Source organism: Ochotona princeps, chromosome 13 (assembly GCF_030435755.1).
Source record: "Ochotona princeps isolate mOchPri1 chromosome 13, mOchPri1.hap1, whole genome shotgun sequence".
Taxonomy (NCBI): domain Eukaryota; kingdom Metazoa; phylum Chordata; class Mammalia; order Lagomorpha; family Ochotonidae; genus Ochotona; species Ochotona princeps.
In genome coordinates, this window is record NC_080844.1 from 49,580,872 (window position 1) to 49,601,597 (window position 20,726).

The 20,726-nt window shown below is 41.7% G+C and overlaps 1 protein-coding gene across 2 annotated transcripts in view; it reads left to right on the forward strand.

Annotated features, from left to right (window-relative positions):
• SORCS3 (sortilin related VPS10 domain containing receptor 3) overlaps nt 1–20,726 on the forward strand; it is a 567,293-nt gene that overhangs the window by 229,220 nt on the left and 317,347 nt on the right. The window contains exon 1 of one of the 2 annotated variants that reach the window (XM_058671671.1): nt 18,440–18,569. The exons of the other annotated variant lie outside the window; for it this stretch is intronic. Within the exon in view, the coding sequence (XP_058527654.1) occupies nt 18,538–18,569 (32 nt within the window). The 5' untranslated portion in view covers nt 18,440–18,537. Of the gene's footprint in view, nt 1–18,439; nt 18,570–20,726 lie in introns of those variants that run through there. 2 annotated transcript variants of the gene reach the window in all.

Here is a 20,726-nt window from a genome sequence, read left to right on the forward strand (position 1 = left end):
CCCAGGGGCAGGAGGAATGCATGGATGTGAACTATATAGAAAAAATGTCCTTGAAGAGGGGGACTGGAGCTTGACTATTTATTTAACCTTTTCAGTCTTTCCACAAATATGGGAACTAAGCACATTTTTGTTTAAGGTTTATTGATTGATTTGAAAGAGTTGCAGACATAGATGGAAGGACAGAGAGTGCCATGCCGTCTTTGCTGGATCACTCCCCATCTGTCCACATTGGTTAGCTTCAGGTCAGTAATAAGAAAGAAGGTCCATTCAGGTTTGCCATATAGGTTGTAGGGGCCGAAGAGCTTCTTTCCCAAATACAGTTAGCAGAGAGCCAACTGTAGAAACTGTTAGAAACAGAGCAGCTGAGACTCGAACTGACACCAGTAGGCATCAGCTTAATGTGCCGCCCCACAATGCCAGATTTAAAAGTATGCATTTTCAAACATTGCCTTTAACTGCAGCGCTTTCCTTCATGTCCAGTTCTCATTACTCAAAAAAGAGAAGGTGCAGATCAGAGGAAAGGAACCCGCAGGTGCAAACATGTGTCTTTCCTTTGATAAGCCCTGAGTGATAACCTTTCTTTGCGAGGCATACCAATCAGAAATTTGTTATTTCCCATGGATACCGCAAGGAAAAAAATCAAGCAGTAGCATTGCAGAGACCTGTATGATGGTCCTCTTGCCCAGAAAACTAACTGTTCTAGCATCCCGTCCTTGCTGTTGTCATGTTGCCGCATGTTGATGGTGTGCAGGAAGGTGGGAGTGAGTGGAGCTTTCTCAGCTCATGTCGCCTGTCTTTCTACCACAATGAGTGTCAGCTTCCCTGGCTAAGCTCTAGACGTGTGTGCTTCCATGCCTGTACACATTCCCACGTGTGTTGAGAGGAAGTGTTTGGGATGCTCTCCCTGCCTGCTAGCTTTGCCAAGCTCATTGAATTAAACAGGCAGTTTCCTCTCACTTGGTCGCTCTGTAAATTTCCCAACCATATGGTATGAGGAGAGTTTTTTGATTATAAATAAACAATACTCATCATAAATCTTAAGGCTTTTGTTTTTCTCTCCAGTGAGAATAAATAAAGGCGAAGATTTGTAGCTTCAAGAAAATGTGTTAGAGAAGATGATGTCTCTTTATATATTTATATATAAATATATATTTTATGTAGTATATATAGTTAAATTTAAAATATGTATGCGTATACATACATATTATAAAATTATATAGAAATTATATATAAAATATATAATGGAATTAATTATATATAAAATAAAATATATGTGTGTGAATGTAATTCTATATATGCATACACACACACACACACACATATATATATATATATATAATTATAATCTTCCACTTCTGCTTAGGTAGAGTCCATTTTTCTTGGGTCTAGACTCCATGAATTTTTAGTGCTGCCGCTTTCAAACTTAGGTATGAACTGTTGCTGTAGGAAACATGTGATAGCCACATGGGCCTGGGCAGATTACATTGACCAGCTGGATTTTGTACATCTGTCATTCTGCTGGAGATGTGAGTTCCTTTCCTAGCAAGACAGAAACCTCTTCTTTGGTGGTTTTTAAAAAATATTTATTGGAAAATTGGAATTAGAGAAATACAGCTGGATTATGTTGGGGCTGGCTGGGCCAGGCCAAAGCCAGGATCCAGGAACTTCTGGGATTCCTATGTGTGTCCAGGGGCTCAAACTCGTGGACCATCTTCTACTGCTTTCCAAGGTGCATTAGCAGGGACATGGTCAGAAGTGGAGCAGGTGGGAGTCGAGCTAGTGCCTATATGGGATGCTGACATTGCAGACGGTGGGTTTACGTGCCATGTCACAATTTCGGCCCCTCCATCTTAGTCTTACAGCAAAGGAAATAAAATGGTGGACGCTTCCCATGCCATTCTTGAAGAGACTTAGCTTAGGCACCATGCATGTAGAGCTCACTAAGCCACAATATGACCACCCTTGAGTTTCAAATGTTTTAAGCCATGAAGAATATCACAGTTTGGCATTGTTTTGTTGAATTTCAGGTGAACAAGCCAGCCACCAAGGGCAAATGGTAAGATGGGGACTGAGGCAGTTGAAGTAAGTGGCAACTCAAAGAAGAAATAGGTCAGAATGGTCTAAGGAGAAAGTTGATAGGTGACATTATTATTTCAGCAAAATCAGTTGTGTGGTCCAAGAGGCAATGAAGCCCATAGAATGAAGGGGGCAGATGGGCAGAGACTGAGTGTGGAATCAGTACATTGTGTGTCACAGGTCAAATCTTGCCTGGCTCTTGTTTATATACAACTTACTAGCTTACAAGTTATTTCACACTTTTAAATTATTGAATAGAATAAAAAGAATAGTATATAAGCATACCTCAAAATAAAAATGAATGTGAGAATTTAATTTTTTAAGATTTATTTTTATTGGAAAGACAGAGTGAGAGAGAGAGAGAGAGAGAAGGGAGGGAGTGAGAGATTGATCTTTCATTCACTGGTTCGCTCTGCGAATGGCTACAATAGTCAGAGTTGAGGTGATCCGAAGGCAGGAACCAGAAGCTTCTACTGGATCTCCCATGTAGGTGCAGGGTGCCAAGGCTTTGGGCCTTCCTCCGATGCTATCCCAGGCCACAAGCAGGGAGCTGGATGGGAATTGGAGCCACTGGGATGTGAACCAGTGCCCATCTGGGATGTTGGTGCTTTAAGGAGGATGATTAGCTTGTTGAGGCATCACACCAGCCCCAAATATGCATAAATTTTTGCTGGACCTTAGATATACTCATTTGTTTACCTATTGGGGTATATTGCTGCATTTGTGCTCCATTGGTAGGGTTGACTAAAATAGTTGCTACCTGGCCCTGCACTGAAAAAGTTCGCTAGCCCCTGGTTTAGAGCAGCTGAAAGAATGACTGTAATTATAGAGAATAGTATTTGGAGGATGTGATAGGCTAAAACTAAAGTCTGAACTCTGGAATGCTGAGTTGCAAACCATCAATATCCATAGAGTGATACTGATTAAAAGCAGCTAAGTTTGTTTAAGATGTAAAGCTGAGCTACTCACCCACCCTTGAGAGTCTCACAGCCATGACACTCCAGTCTGGTTGTGATTTAGTCTTTTAGAGAGACTCTTGTAGAAGTGGAAGAAATCTGTGTGTCTGTGATATTTTTCACCTCCTAGGTCTCTGACCTTCTAAAAATATTTGTCTAATAAATAATTTGCTCAAAGACATTGAACATATTATACCTCACCCTGGGTGTAGGCTTTTGCAATAGTGATTCTAGAAAAATGTATTTTGCTTAATACAAATAAATTAATTCCAAATAGAATGTTTGGCCCTGACACTTTGGGGGAATATTTTTGAGGTGGGAAGCTACTCAAATCCCATCCCAGAGTATTCATCAGTTAAGAGTAGTTCTTTGCAGATGTGAGATGCTTCCAAAGGCAATTCACAGATAGCTGAAGCTATCAATATACCATTGTTAAGGAAAACATAGATGTGACTTTACTAGATGTTAGAATGGAAGAACAATTTTAGAGGTCAGTGACAGAGGCTAGAGAGAAAGTTTTGCTTTGTCCCCTGTGGATGCAAAACTTAGTCCTCCTTGCAGGTGGAGCAGCTATTGGGTAGTCATGGGAATGGATACCTTGAAAACATTCTGCTTGCTCCTTGAGTTTGAGCAGCGAATCATGCCCAAAGTCAGCTTCCGAGAACACTTGATCAGACATCTGCATCCTCTACTGACAACTCATATTTAATCCAACTCATCCATTCTAGTGAAGATAGAAGATAGAGTACTAAATGTCCATGCCTGCTTATTTATGCCCTGATGCTTTAGGGAGACTGCCTGGAGTTGGTTGAGATGGCTTGCCCGAAGGCCTCCAGTATCTCTGGTTCTTTGATGTGTTTCCTGTGCACCAGCATAACGTATGAGCTTTGTGGTCAAGAAGACCCTTCCAACACCCACTTTGCCATGTGGAGACAGTTGGCTCTCTGAGCCTGTTTTCTTTATTCCAAATATCAGCAAAAAGTAAAAACAATTTGCTTGGTGGAAAGTGTCCAACACATGGCTGATTTGTTTCCTTTCAGTGTGGTGTTCTGAACATTACCAGACAAGTTATGGACACTGTATACACATTTGGCAAAAGAAAGAACAGTTGCTACTCAGGAAGGCACAGTTCCTTTGCTTTGCATGGGCCTCTCAACTTAGGATGTTCTTGGGGACAAGAAGTCATTAGTTACTCTGCCTCTTATTGTTAAGACAAAATGCTAGTTTCAGCGTTCTGGAGCTATAGTATTACATTCCTGTGGCAGAGAGGGATTGGGTGTTCACTAAACCCGCTTCCCGTGTATCCAGGCAAACAACTAGGCTGCATTGGTCAGCCTGTGTTCCAACTCTAGTCCATGGAAAATGGCTGGAAATGATAGATGCCACTTCTGTACCCAGCCATTCTTCATGCTCATGTGTTTTCTCTTCCACTGATTTGCTTCAAATTTCCCAAGACCAAGAGGACAGCAGAAACCTGGTGTGAAAGTCTTTGAGGCACTGCCAGGAACAGAGCCCTTCCTTTACTCTTCATTTCCCTGTTTTCCCATATCGGACTAGGGCCACATGAGTGACAAATATGTAATATCATGTTAAGTCACTGAAATGTTGGTGCCTGATGTTATAGTTAGCTACCCCCAGGCACATAATCTCTAAAATGCCTTCCTACTCCTACACTCCCTGTGTCCTGCAGTCAGAATGTCTGTTTACTCTGTTTCCAAGATTTGCTATGCTTGCTAACATCAAGGCTAGCACCATTCACACCACAGGCATTTGCTAAACATCTGCTGATTGATTTCAGGGTCAAAAAATGAAACATCAGCTTTCTACAAATGTAAGCATGTTTTATGTTATACAAATGGAGTATTTCAGAAAAAATATGCATTTGGAATATGATTCTTTACTGTGAGTTTAAGTATTAGCACATTAAAATGAATAGATTTGCCAGATAAAAGGGAAATCCAGTTTTATAGAATTCTAGATTTGTTTCAGTAGCATTACAAATAGACCCTGTCCAGACCCGGCACAGAAGAGGTAGCAACAAATGTCAGGGACCCAAACCAGTGGAACATCCATGCCAGCTTTTCCCATCTACATTCAAGTGCTTTATATAGAAACAGCCTAACATTTTTCATTTTTAGAAAGCCTCGTCTAACTTTTTTTTATGGTTTTGCACCTCTGATGAATTGCACGGCCAATGTCGATAACCCAGAAAATGACAAATATTTAGCTTTCTGCTGCTTTTGCAAAGTAGGTCAGGTAATGGAGGAGAAGTGAATTACATTCCTAGATAGAGGTTACACAGGGGCAGAGAACTCTAGTTGTCCAAAGTCATTTCATTTCATCAACCAAATCTCTTGGATGTCTTACCATTATCCTAATGCTAACATTCAAAACAGAAAGCATGCGTGGGATTTTCTAGTCTCAGCCTTCGGTTAGCATTCTCTTTACATTGTCTGTGATGTCCATGACCTTGTCCAGACTTTGTTTACTGCTACTGGGATGGTCAGCCACTTGTTGGTGTGCAACACAGAAGCCTGGGCCGTTATTCTTTCAGTGAGAGGAGGCTGTGCTGAGTTGTCTCCTCCAGAGCACCCCTGCAGGCCAGGGTTTGCTGTGCCTTTGGCAGTGCCCTTGTCTTGATCAATGGTAATGTTCTTTCAGGAATTCTGGGTTGGTATCTTTCAGTTGTTTCTTCTTCCTACTCTTTCCTCTCTTCCAGTGAAGTCATTGTGTTCCTTCTCTCTACTGTCATCCTGCCTAGCAAGGTGGATTTTTTTCCCAAGTCTGTCTACTTGTGAGAGAGCACTTTTCACCAAACCCTCATCTCTACGTCATTAACAGATTGGTCTTTTCCAAACAGACTTCATATTCCTACCTTGGCCAAGAAACATTGAGGCTCTGCTTCTTGGAAGATGAACGGAAGCTCTTTAGCAAATACTCAAGATCCTCTTCGTAGTTTAATGCTGCTTTCTACACTTGCTTTCTCTTGCCTGTGTAAGGGCATTTTATTTGGATTGGATAATTCCCCTGATTATAGTCTCAAAACACTGTCATTTTTTATTGGAGTTCAAACCTTTGGACTTGCATGTTGCCTTTTCTTTGGCTTTGGAATACTTAGCCTTGTCTTCAAGGTCTACTTTCTCTGTTAAGTCATCTCTCCTTTTCTCTGATCTCTCTCGCTAGTAAATGTTGTCATTGTCCTCATCACCATCATTCTGCTAGTAATTCCTACCATTTATTAGAATCCTACAATACGCCTGACAGTGTAAAAAATGCTTTGTGTGCATTTCCTCCTGAAATTATCAAACACTGTCGAAGGACTTAGATTTGCTCATTTTATAAATGACAGAACAAAATGTATTTTTTGGTTGTATTCTGAGAGGTGGACAAACACATACGCACACACACAGAATAAATGCTAGCTCCCATATACTAGCTTGTTCTTCAAATACTTTTAGCATCTGGGGCCAATATGGGATGAACCATGGAGCTGGAAACTCAGTTGAGGTATTCTGTGCGAGTGACAGGCACTCAGCCCCCTGAGCCAGAGCCTACTGGCTCTGAGAGCACATCAGCTAGAAGCAGAATAGAGGCTTGAACCAGGGTACTCTGGTATGGGATGCAGGAGTCTTGCCAGGCATCTTAACTGCTAGACCAAGTGCCTGTCCTTGAATGAGAAAAGTTCAAAGAGATCAAGTGACCTATCTTAGAACTCACAGCTAGTAAGGGGTGGAGCCAAGTTTGTAAGCATGCCCCGACATCAAAGCTTAGGCACGTTACCACGCAATTATATACTGAGTTTAATCTAGTTAATTCTTACTCATGTATTCCTTTCATTTACTTATTCATCATGTGACAAACTTCAGTGCATCTCTTGGTGTGTACTGTATTAATTTTGTGAAGGTATTGATGCATTGTTGTAACGTGCCAGGGAGCAGGCATTAGGAAAATAGTACACTCTTTGTCCTCCCAGAGTTTTAGCTGTTATTATTCTTGAATCCCCTTTTCTACTCACTGTTCCTGTCTGCACACCTCTCCCTAACCACTCTCTAAGAGGACTGTATCGTAGTTCCACCCAGGTGTTTTCTCATCTTGCTAATCATTTGCTGGTGGCCCAGCTTTTGCGTTTAGTTGACATATCTCAATCTTGGCTTCTAGCAGTTACTTATGAAGTTTTTGTTTTAATAACTATTCTTGCTTATCCAATATCCTATAATTCTTTTAGACAGTGTCATACTGACACCTGGATTCAGTTATCTGTAGGCTTGCCTACCTTCAGACCCTTCCAAAAATAACAGCACCAGCTTAGGCAATTGCAGGACCTAAAGAGCTCTTCAGTGGGGACAAATGTGTATCCTTGGAGCACCAAGCTGCCTGTTGGAAGCAGTCAGCTACCTTTTGGAGCCTGATCAGGTGCACAGAATGTTGAGCATGGCAGGGACTTGCAAACTCATTGCTTCCAAATCTCTCATTACTCTCATAGGAAGAGAGTAATCAAGCTGTTTTTGATTGGAAATAAGTGTGTGTAAAAACAAGATTTTGGAAACCCAGCAAGCCAAAACCCATAGGTGCTTAAGTATGAGCCCCTGGGGGCAGTTGATGGGATCGTGTTGTGGATGGTCCCTGGGCTTGTTAACTGGCTGAGAGGCGCTTTGTTCCAGCCGAGACTCTGGCTACCTAAGTGGCTTGCCAGGCAGAGCTCTCCCTGCTATTCTAGGATCAGTGCTGCATTCCAGTACTTGGAGTACATGGGCTTAAGGAATGGCACTGCATGTTGAAGATGGTAGGCTGTAGGGAATGAAGCCAAGGCCTGGGAGGATCTTGTAGGTGTTGGCAGTGCATGCCCTTTGGTAAGAATGGCTATTCTGTCTATCTACTTATGGCCTGGGCTTCTGTGGCATCCATGTTCCAAAGACTCCAGATTCAGGCAACTGAGACAAAATGTTTTCCTGTTCATTAGTCAGATTGCCCAGACTATAGGAAGAGTCTGTGTTCATACTGTGAAGTCCTTTTTGTTTTCTGGGGTGGAAGTGAGGGGATAAAGAGAATATAAAAAACCTACATTGTTTCTTTTTTGGGTCATTTTTCACTGAATAGTTCCAATACTATTTTCTGGTGGAAATTATTATACCCATGGGAGCTGGTGTTAAAGCAGGTAAAAGCTACTACTCACAGCATTGGCATCCTGTATGGATGTCAGTTCAAGACCTAATTGTTCCACCTCTCATCCCTCTTAATGCACTCAGAAAATCAGTAGAAGATGGCCCAAGTTCTTGGGGGCCTTGAAGCCACATGGGAGATCTGAAAGTTCTGACCTCCTGGCTTCAGCCTGGCATAGTCCCAGCCATCGTGCTCATTAGGGAGAGAACCAGTGGGTCGAAGACTCTCCATTTCTGCCTCTCTGTAACTCTGCTTTTCAAATAAATTAAAAAGAAGAAATTATAATGCCCATGGTGGACATGGGGAAGCTGACGCAGAGGAACGGGTTAGGCAAGATTCCTGGTGTCACTAGTAAGAACAGGCATTCCAACTGAATTGCGACTTTCAAACACTCTCCTTTTAAATTCATTATTGCCTTCTCATGGGGAATGCCCTGGGAACTTCCCCAAATAGAGGAGTCAGTGAAACTCCTATCAGGTGATTTCTTGAGGAACAGATGTTCAATGAATACTGACCAGGTATGAACAATGAACCGGGTATTGCAGGAGAGCATATGGGATGTATGTTCAAGTTTGAGCATTGTCATTTGCTTAGCCTATGAATTTCTCTGAGTCTTTATTTCCCTAGGTCTATGACAAAGACTCAGTGATTATACAAAGTTTAGTGATTCAGCCACCACCGTGATTTAGGGTGGCACTCATCTGGAAAGTTAATTACTGAGTCCAAGTGTGTACTGAAGTCTTGACCCCCGACATCAAGAAACATAGTTTTGGTGGAAAAAGAGACTATATGCAACCAGAGGGTCTAAGCTGAATTGTGCTGCACTGATATGAAAGTAGTGGGTAAGCAGGGGGAGGAAGGATTCTTGACAGGCAGGGTTGGATGTGAGAACTTGATGGAAGAGGCTGTTGGTGAACTTTAAAGGCTCTGATGGAAAAGGGGTAATGAAGTGATGGAACAGTTGTGAGAATTTCTCAAACTTCATTAAAAAATTATTTGAAAATTGTTTTTTGGGGGGTCCTTATAATTGTGTACCCTATAGCAGTTGTTTGCAAGGTATGGTCCAGGAACACGGAGAGCCTTCCAGGATGTTGGGGAAGTCAATATTGATTCTGAATAGTGATGAAATATTTTGTTCTCATGACAGTGTATGGTAGAGTTTTCCAGAAACCAGTAACATGTGTTTTATCATAACAGACTGAATGCAGAAACAGATAGGTAAATCTGGCTGTCTTCTATAAAGTCAAATATTGAAAATCGTCACATCCCTACAAAATAAGTATAACAATGTCAGTCATTTCGTTTAATTAGCTTTTGTTTTGGAAATTATAGTTGTGTTTCATAAAATTAGTTATTTATATGAGCATGCTATGGCTGCTGTTATTTTAAAATGAGTTACTGCTTTACAATATTTTCAGATGTAACTTTTAATATGACAAATATTGCTAGAGGTAACACATGTGGATTAATTTGGGGGATCCACAATAGCTTTAAAAGCGTAAGTCCTGACTTGTAAAAACATAAGAAATCGGCCACTGTTAAAGATATGGAATGCTGATTGTAAAACACACTGTGAGTCTTACAAATTTTCGTAAGAATTTTATCAATGCCTATGTCCTTTGCGTAGTTTAGAGCCCCAATGTCCAGGAGCTTCAAAATGATAAAACACGGTGTTAGCAAGAGTGCATGAAACCAGTGCTTATGTGCATTTTAAGTGGAAGTGTAGATCAGCCAGAATATTTTCATTTGGAAGTTTATAATAAGAGCCTTAATGATAATTTTTACCCTTTGAACTGGTCATTGCACTTACATGAATCTATTCCAAAGAAACAAATACTAAGATTTATATACAACAATACACATTACAGTTATTTAATAGACAAATTTGGCTGGAAACTGATCAACTGTCCAAAGAAGGTAATTAAATCAAATAATGTATAAATATACACTGGGCTGTTGCAAGACTTTTAAAATGAGATTTTTGAAAACTGCCTAATGGCATAGTGAAATGTTTTTCAAAATTAGCTGGAAAAGCAGGACCCGATCTGTTTATAAACTTAAAGAATGTATACTGAAATGTTACTGGCTTTTTCTCTGTGTGGCGCGGCTATAGGTGATGCCTGTGATCCACAATTATCTTTTCTATGTTTTTAAGTACTTTCTAGCATTACATCATCAGTGCTTTCATCTTTTAACAGAGCCTGAGGTGTGGCATTTCTTTTGCCCGAGACTGAGAGAATTTTCGCTGAGTGAGACCATATTACCTGGGCTTGGTGACTGCTTCCTTGCAGTTCGTTTTTGGACCACAGTGATAGTTTAAAGACCTTTCTGTGATTGGAGAAGAAATCCAAAGTCAAACTGATTGCTGTCTCCTGCTTGGCCTTTCAAAGGAAAGCCTAAGAAACATCCTAGGGCTGTTTTTCATGCCCTAAAGTTCTAATTTGTTGTCAAACTGTTTGGAGTGCAGGCTGCAGAGTTCAGTAGGATGATGGTTAAAATGGTGCTGTGAAGGTCAGACTTCTTGGTCCAGGAGATGAGGTGACCTTAGTAGGAGAGTGCCACATGGTGAGCTGCAGTTAACTCTCAGTGTTTCTTCTTGACCTGGGAGGTATCAGAGATTGAAAAACCTTAGTCTTCTCTTTCCCCCGATTAACCAGTAAGGCAGCTGGTAGACCTGGCCCTCCCATGACAGGAGGGCCTCTCTACACAGCACATTTTCATATTCAGAAGGGAAACTTGCCTCATTATGATTGAGTCCGGGATTCATTTCCTCAGTTTGAATAAATACCACATTCAGCGTGTTTGAAATGTTAAAGTGATTCTGTGGTAGTTCCTCATCTCGGGGAAAATAAGCTCAAGTAGAGAAATTTACATCATGGTGCAAAAGAGCAGCAGACATGGTGTGTGCCAACATTCTGTGACAGTGACAAGTGCTGTGTGCTAGGTATCCCATGTGAAGGAAGATGAAAGGCTCCCTGGGGGAGGTGAATGCTTCAAGGACTCCCTGCTCCAGAGAGAGAGAGCCTTACTAGCCAGTAAAGGAGTTCATGCAAGAACTGGGTGCGTCCTATGGTCACCAAGAAGGAATAACTTAAAAAAAAAAATGAAGAGGATTCCAACTTTAGGGGAATGGTCTGGAAGCTCTGCGTTCGTTCCCTCTCTTCCCCAGACAGCTGCTCATTTCATCTTGGAAGTTTCTGCATGTGTGCAGAGGTCTCATACGTCACTGGCACTATGTAATTTTAAAGAAGATGATGAACATCTTCTCCCCAAGCAGAAATGCTTTGCTAAAAGTGTCTGAAAGCTTCTAGTGTGAGTCTCATTATTTTTTTTCCCCCCGGGAAAAGTTACTGAGAAAAGTTGAGTCTGTTTTCCTTAGGCTTCAATTTGTAAGGGTTTGCTACCTGCTGGAGGCTATTTTTGATTATGTGTAGAATCCTTCCATCCTCCCAGGCACCTTTTGGTGGCTTCCCACTGGTATGGTGTGGATAGGCTGGCATTGGCCAACCCACTGGTGCTTGTACAACTCTAATGTGGCTGATGTTTGTCCAGAGAGCTGGATTTACTGTAGGGTTTGCCAACAGTGGGCAGTGAGGAGAGATTCCTGATATGAAGGCTACAGAAGGTTCAAATCTAACTGAAGCAAGGTTGATAGCCACATCTAGTGGCTATGAAGCACAAAACTTTCATAATGAACCTGGGGGTTTCCTGGGTTGGATTTGAAACCAAATCTGCTTGACTCTGAAATGAATCCTGTTATGATCAGCTTAGTTGGCTCTTCTGAATGCAGATGCTTGTCTGAAATTGGGTTTCCTTACAGAAGTGTTAATTTACTTATCTGTGTTGAGACTACATGGTGACAGTCATTGTGTTGCTGTGATTTGTAACTACGTATGTGATATGTGAATATGTTTCTTTTAAAATATGTCAACATTACTCAGGACCTTATACTCACTGTACACCTACTCCAGTTCCCTAGCCCAAAGTAGCTTTTGTTCTTTCTATTTCCCTCCAGATTTTTTATGTACATTTATAAACTTAATGGAAATGCAATTATTTTTTGCAGCTGGATAAAGTGTGCATATTCTTTATTACTATTCAGTAGGAATTATTATCATTTAATATTATGTGTAGGAAACTTTACTAGGTCTTGATGTTTACCTTATTCTTTAAGGATGCTCAAAAGTTTGTGAGTGTAATCTGTGTATGTGGTTCTGATGATTTGTGAGGCATCAGATGGGATAATAGGTAATTAGGGTATCTGTGCCCTGGTGAAGTTACCTTCTGAAAATATAAAATATTGCTTCTCTCCTGTCTTTGCCTCCTTTGGGAAGAGGAGTTCCTCTAGGCTTCTGGTTTTACCTTAAGAAACGGCTGCTAGGTTGAGCCACTATCGGGATGTGAATCTACCTCCTGAGTACCACTTTTATCATGAAATTAGAAAAAGGTCTGGAAGCCTCACTGATCTTTGACCAGATCAAAGTGTCAACTTTCATCTCTGAATTTTTATCATGAAGAAGCAAGGAGATTGGGCCTGAGATTTCAGCTGATGTTGAGAATGGGAAGCACCTGCCAGACCTACCTACCATCCTGAAGGCCTTGTTCTGAGTAAACTGGGGTTAGAATTACGGCTTGTACATATAACTGCTCTTCTAATTTGTTTTCTCTTAAAATCGTGCTTAAAAGACCGTTTTCTTGTGTCTTTCTTCTCTTGGGAGCCCCCTTCTGTCAGTGTGATAGGAGGTCTGTCTCTGAAATTAATCTTACTTTGCACACTCAAATTGTCCACATGAAAATTCTTTTTATGTGAGACAAGATTCGAGGTGGCGGTCACCTTTTGTGTTGAATTGCCTGCAACAGTTTTGTTTTCCTCACACAACTGAAGCTACTGGGGATTTCACAATGCCATACCTGCTCAGGGCCACCCCTTGCTTATTTCCTTCTTTACTGTATGGCACATATGGGCTTCTTAATTGATAGGGTGGGTTCTTTTGACGTTTTTAATCCAAACTACAGCAATGCAACAATGCCGTTGTGCAAACACGAGATTCTTCTGTGAACATGAATGTGCGTAGAGCAACAGTCTCCTTCCTTGTCTATCCCCACATGACATCCTCTGTCCTGTTTGACTTGGGTCCTGGGATGCTGCTACTGTCAGGCCCAAAGTTTATCTGACCTAAACCATGAATGTTGAATGACTCTACCCTCCAGTTTTCTGATTGAGAATCCTGGGATGGCTCTCATTCAGATGGCTGCAGGGAGAGAGGGGCATTGATGAATTAATTATCCTGCATCTTTGTGCCTCTTTTTATGAGTCTAGATAATATGGCTGTGTAGTAAGATAGCAAGAATCCCCTGAGGGCCCCAGGAGCCTCTGTTTGAGCATCAGCCTGCCCATGGCTCCCCACCACCCTTTTCCTGAAGCAGAGGATGGGAACAGTTCCATTTGGAGCTTGAAACTATTTAAATCACTTGCTTTTGGCCTGAGGTCTGAAATTAGTTATATGACTGGTCATTTGTGGTCAGACTGGGCCTCTGCCATTGCGGAGAAGCAAATTAAAGTGGCTTTGGGCACTGGCCCTAGGATGAGTAGTGGAATGGGCCAGAGGGAATATCAATGATTTTCTATCACAAAGCTGTGCCTTGGAAACTCTGACCCTGACCTTGGAACAGGCTGTGGTTCACCACAAGCCAGAACCCCTGCTTGTCCCAGGCTGTCATTGTTGACTCTCCTATGAAAAGCACCCAGGGGAATGGTTCCCGAGTGTTTGTTAAGTCCTGAAACTTGGAAATGTTGTTATCTTTTGATTCCCCAGGAAGCTGGGCCATGTAGTAGTTTCATGGTGACCATCGGAAAGGGTGGCAAAGGAGTCTCTAAGGACTTATTGAGCATCTATGTGCCTAAAACCCCATTAAATATAAAGAATATAAATCAAGGGACAGCAAACAAACTGACTCCCCTTAAGGATAATACAACTTAAGACATTTATAAACATGACAGCTGTAAGCATTTGTGGAGCAGGAGTTTTTATCAGATGCTAGGCTTGACGTCTTCTTACTCTTCACTGAACCTCACTCCTCCAACCCTGTTTTCTGAGCTGAGATTCGGAGGTAAAAGGATAACACAGCTTGTTCTGGCCCTAATTGTCTTTGTACTACACCAGTGTTCTGGTTCCCTCCGCTTACAGCCCTGCTCCTTACTTCTAGAGTTTTTTTTTTTTAAATTATTTTTCTCTTAAAAAGCTTTTAGCAGTTGCTGAATAGAGCAAAAGCACATATGCATGTTTAGAGATTAAAGGGAAATTCCTAGGCGCTGCTGGAACAAATGCAGAGGAGGTGTGGGCTGGAGTTGTAACAAGAGTCTTCACATTGTAGGCAGCTCTGGAACTCTGTGACAAAAACCATGCAATCTGGTCACTGGCCAGCCAGGAAAGAGTGGGAAAAAGAGAGGGTAAGTGGCAGAGTCTGAAGGGCTATGCTCAGGCAGGCATTTGGCTTAGAGACGTGGTAGTCAGGAAGGGAGTGGTGAGTTAGGGTATCACAAATATTGGAGAAAACAGTGGGACTTGGAATGGGGAGGGTGCGTTGTTAGTGGTGGGACAAAGAGGCGGATGTTGCAGTCACTAGAGTAGTGACCACAAAATTGCAAACCCCCTGCTCCTGCAAGCACAGTTACACTTTGACCCAGCCATATCTCTTCATGCGCATAATTTTGTTTGCCGTGTTTTTAAGTTACAGCCATTACAGGTGCCTAGTTCAATGCAGAAGTTCCTCTGTGTATGATGGGGCTGCCCACCAACAGAATCATTGTGGGTTGAAAATACTGTAATTCAAAATGCATTTCTTGCTCTAGACCAGGAGAACCAGATGGGGATTTTAATGACAGGATTGGATGGGAAATATGAAACACCATGCTCGAGAACCAGTAGTGAGAGTCAGTTGTTTACCCTCGTAATTGTGAGATTGACCGTGAACTGTGCTTACTACTGCTGCCTAACTTTGCTAGAAAGTACCAGGCCATTAACTCAGGAAAAGATTCAAATTCAGAATTCCAATGATGGTGTCGACATCATTGTTGTGTTGCCTCCACAGCATTGTCATGTTTCTCATAACGTTGAAAATGGAACCATCATAAGTCAGGGATCATCTGTAGGTAGGAAACCTGATATATTTACTACATGTAAATGCCACTGTGGACTGTTATCACTCATAAATGGCTAGCAAGGAGAAACAAAGCACAGTGCTTGCTGCCCAGGGGATGGCATGATTGGTAGAGCTGTGTGTATTATGTTAAGAATTCATTAAAACCTAACAAGTAAGAAGTACAATGGATAAGGACTCCTAAGTTTAGCAGAACACTGGATGAGAGACAGGAAAAGGGATAAGGTGCTCAGGATAAATGAGGGACCGATGATGAGGACTGCAGTGTGGCCAGCCATCCGGAACATCTGGGGGGCCCCACAGGAGTGGGCCAGGTGTCTTTCAGAGCATCTCACTTGTGGCAGGAATGTGGCACTGGGAGTTGGGCTGCTGAGCTGTATCTTAACTCTAATGGGAGGCTGCGTTGGCTGGAGATTTTTCTTTTCTGTTCTTATACTTTTAAAATAGCTGCCCATATGCTGCTTGTCACCAGCCTATTATGTTCATGAGAGAAGTGGGAGGTTTCTGGGTGGATAAAAAAGTATGCCATAATCACCGTGTTTATACCTCGCCTCCTGTTATTGTCATTGGGAGAGTGGCCTTCAGAGAACCAACTAGAGGGAAGGTAGGTCAGGCTACAGTGCTCATCTAAGAATGTACCAATCCTTTGAGCCCAGTGCGGTGGCTTGGCGGCTAAAGTCCTTGCCTTGAACTTGCCGGGATCCCATTTGGGCACTGGTTCTAATCCTGGCAGCTCCACTTCCCATCCAGCTCCCTGCTTGTGGCCTGGGAAGGCAGTCAAGGACGACCCAAAGTTTTGGGACCCTGCACCCGTGTGGGAAACCTGGAGGAAGTTCCTGGCTCCTGGCTTCGGATCAGCACAGCACTGGCCATTGCAGTCACTTGGGGAGTGAACCGTTGGATGGAAGATCTTTCTCTCAGTCTTTCCTCCTCTCTGTATATCTGACTTTGTAAGAAAAAAAAAGCCTTTAAAAAATAAAAAGAATGTACCAATCCACAATGGGGTCTCCCAAATGCCTGTGAGATGAGACACAAGCTCAGGGGTCAATGTACTACAACAGATCCAGAACATTTGGGACAGTAAAGAGTTTTGCCAGTCTGCGTGGAGAATGGTATGAGTGAGAAGAACTGGCAGACATGGCCTGGTGATGAGTAGGTCTGTGGGCAGCTGGTGGAGCCAACGATGAGTGTACCTTTGGAGGTTGAGCCACGGTGGGGAAAGTGCTGTCAGTAATCAGCAAAGGGGGAGTTGTGCATAGGGTGCAACAGAAGAATTCCACATGAAAATGTTTTCCCAGAAAAAAACAAAACAAAAACAAAAACAAAAAGACACCCCCCCCCTTGATGCATGATAAGCTCTAAAAATAATTGTGCGAATATTTAGAATGGTAGATTTTAGAAGAAAAAAAATGGATCAAAATATTTATAAGTGGTTAAAAAGTAAAATGATGGTTTATTTATAAACAGAAAAGCTGTGCAGCAGTGAACATGAATGATTGGTGGTTTGGTGTGTCAATATGGATAAAGCACAAGAGCTCAATGCAGGGTAAAATATATATGTGCAGAATATGTATGGGTTTCAAAAGCTCATGGAAAATGCAATTAAAAGGTAAGTTTATTTTGTTTGCAAAAATTTTGAACAATGTGCATATGAGGAAGTCTCTGAAAAGTTCATGGACAACGTATATTTTGAAAAATGGATTTGCAGTTTTTTTTAATAGCAACATAAACATCTTTTATTTCTGTCCCATAAACTCTTTAACATACTTTTGTATATTCTGTGTGACAACATTTATGGAAATGCGTTTAATGTATTTTACTAATAAACCCAGATAATCGCTAAATCTAGTAGTGATCATATGTTTGGCACCTCGTTCTGTTATTTTTGGGAGGGGTGCTAGTGATAATTAATTTAAAAAGAACGAAGCAGAAGTGTAAGCAGACACACGCATCAGCGCATGGAGCTTCAGGTACTGAAGCCAAGGACAGGAGCCAGAGCTCTGTGGCTGTACTGCTCACATGTCACCTTTCAGGTTAGCTATGTGCACTGAGCAATTCAGAATGGTTCCTGGCATACCTCCAGGCCCCTGGCAGGTGCTCAGGGCATGGCCCGTGGTTCCAGCAATCTGAAGCTCAGTTTTACAAACCTAGCATCAAAGTTTCACAAAGTAGCTTCAAAATCGCTGAAATGTGCCTGCTTCCTCTAAATTAACTGCCTGGCAGATGTCCGGAGCCACAGGTAGACAATGATTTGCTTTCTTGTACAGGCGAGTTCTGCAGGCACAGCTGTCCTTGGCAGTGGGGCCAAGACCTCTCTGCCATCTGCCCCTCATTCCAGGCCAAGTTGGTCCTCAACACACAGTGGTCAAGGCGGTATGTGGTGTCGGTGCTGGCAAGGAGATGATCTATGGCAGCTTTGGGTCTGGCTGCTTGGGGTGTCTTCAGTGAGCAAGAGTTGTTTCTGTCGAACTGGATGAGTAGAAAGTGCTAGAAGTGCAGAGGAGGCCAAAATGCAGAGCATCCTTTATTGGGAAGCCTCTGTTCTGAGCTGCTCCATTTGGAAAACAGCAAATTCAGTGTGAATCTGTCATGCAGCTTGCACAGAGGGGTCATGCATGGTGCTAAGCACACTGCCTTTGATGAGAGCTATTTGGATTCTGGAAAGAAGTTTGTTGTGACATCAGTTATGCAGGGAGCCCTGAGAATTGAGCTTTCATAAGATGTTTGTTATAGATAGTATGGGGAAGTTGCTAGTTAGTAAACAGCTTAGTGCTGTGTGGGTAGAAAAATAAACTCTAAGGTCCAGAAGGAGCCTTGTGATAATATGAATTAAACTTCTCATGTTGATGAGAGAAAGGTGGCTTGACAAAATTGTCTCCTTGACCAAATTTTAATTGGGCTCTGCTGTATCTTCTGGAATGGGCTCCAATCATAGGCTGATTCTCAGGATCCCCATTTTAGCAGAAACCCAGCTAAGTCAGACTCTTGCTAAGTGATAAAAGTCCAACACTGTTGCCTAGGTGATACTTGATCACTATAGCACGGAATTTTGCAAGAATCCTGTTTAGCTAAGAAGTACTCTCTACTCCCATTTTCCATATACTGAACATGTTCTTTGACTCTAAATCTGTGCTTCTCATGGTTGTATTTGCAGTTAATTCTTCCTCCCCTTCTGCAAAACTCCATGGCATCAGCCATGTGTTTATTGCAGCCATTGTGAGTAAAATCTGTCTTACCATTTTCTCAAGTGGCAAAATAAGTTTTATTTTTTTCTCTAATAGACTGAGAGAAGTGATTTGTCCATGGTAACAATTTTGAGTGCATTTCATCATCAGCCCAGTTTCTGGAATTTTGGACTCAAAGTTCAATATTCTTTCCTCACACCAAGCTGTTTTTATGCCTTAGAAGGTCTAGAACCAATAAGTACATCATTCCGTAAGATATTTTACTTGTACTAATAAAAAGTGTGTACCTCCTTTAGAGATCATGGTCTGTCTGTTCTCTGCCCCAGAGCTACTCGGGATGACCAGTCATTTAGCTTTAATTCTAATCTGAGTGTTACAGGTCCTTCTGTGGCATGAGACACTGCTAAACCTTTTCAGTCTGCATTAGTACCACAAGCACCAAGTGTGTTTTCTGTATATGGCTATGTGTTGTGTTGCCATGAGACATTAGCAGTTAGTTAAAAGTTGTGAAGGGATTTAAACAATCTAATTCATTCATTCTCAGAAATAAAAAACAGAAAACACAAAAATCATAGTGTGGGTTTAAGGCATTGGGCCTATTTTAAGAAATTATGCTTTTTTTTTTTTTCATAGAGAAGGTCAAAGAAGAGGAGTCAAGATTTAAGATGGCACAAGCCAAACAGTAGGACAAATGCTCAAATAAAAAAAAAAAGCACTTTCAGAAAGTGGTATAAAAACACAACAGACGTGATGAAGTTGGAAAAAAGGTCCTACTGGATTAGTGTTAAAGGCTGGGAGGAATTTACCTAGCAGAGGAACTGGGGGATGTGTAGTTGAGACAGACAGTGTTGTGCTTAGGCATGGAGGGTAATGGAAATGGATGGCCTCATGAAATTTATGGAGTCTGATGAGAAAAAGGGCAGAGTGACAAGTGACTAGAAATGGGTTAACAAAGGGAGGTTGAAAAAAGATCTCATAAGACAGAGTTGGAAGATGCAGCGTAACTGTATGAAGATGTTAAGTATTTACTACTACATGAAGTGAGGTGAGTAAATATGGGAGTTGAAATATAACCAGATAAGAGCACGGATGATGGGTAGCTATGGAGGGAAGCTTGCAAGAAGAGTTTCCAACTAGAGGACTATTGTAAAAGTTGTGATGCATAAGCCATAACATTTGCATGAAAGTGCTAAGGACCTAAGATATTAAGGAGGCAGAATTATTAAGACTTGGGGACTGAGCTGGGTTCGAGAGATAAAGGCAACGAGAAAGATTTGGTATGATTACAAGAGCTTCAGCATCAGGGGTGGATGGGAGCCAGAGGATAAGAACTCAGCTTTGGCAAGGGTGGGGGCATGTTGATTATTAAAATTATCTCATCCAATTCTGTGAGAAGCCAGTACCCCACGGAGGGATTTGAAATACTGACATTTGCTTATACAGGAAACATATGGAGTATGCATAGTAAGTAAAGCCTTATTCTGGGCATTGGGGGAAAGGAAAGAACTCCTGTTGATTCTTATCTTTTTTTTTTTTTTTTTAATTGCATTGCTATGCCTGAATACTGTTAGGCTGTTTCCCATGGTTATGGTTTTGCTACCTTACATATTTCTTGTGAGATTAAATTATCCCCATTTTTCAGATCAGAACCTTGAGGCACCCTCAGATTAAGTTATTTGCACCTGACTATGGAACCACAGAACTGAAGCTCAGAATAAAGCAAATTTTTCTACACCTAAAGTTCATATTATTTCCTTTTATTGTGGTGTACTGTGAAGCTTCTTGTGGACAAGGAGCTTTCATTGTATTTTGCGGGGCTGAGGGAGGACAAAACATGAAGAAATCCCTCAGGATTCTGTCAGGACACTCCCAGTGTATTTGGGGCATAAAGATGGGAAAAATCATCCTTATTCAGATGGGAGATGAGTAGCCCTAAGAAGGGGGCTACTGAAGTTGAATGGAGAAAATGAAAGTGAGTGATTCAGCTAGGTCTGGGGACAAGGAATTTAGTTGTGGTTGAAAATAACTCTTAAAAAGTCACTGTGTCATTTTACTACTGTGCTTCTAAAGCTAAGATAGAGCACGATGAAGAAGCAGATTAGGGTTAGAAGGCTCAAGAGAAGGAAGATGCCCAAAGCCAAGCAGAGGCCAGAGCTAGAAGTGGAAACTGAGATTGAAATGGAATGTC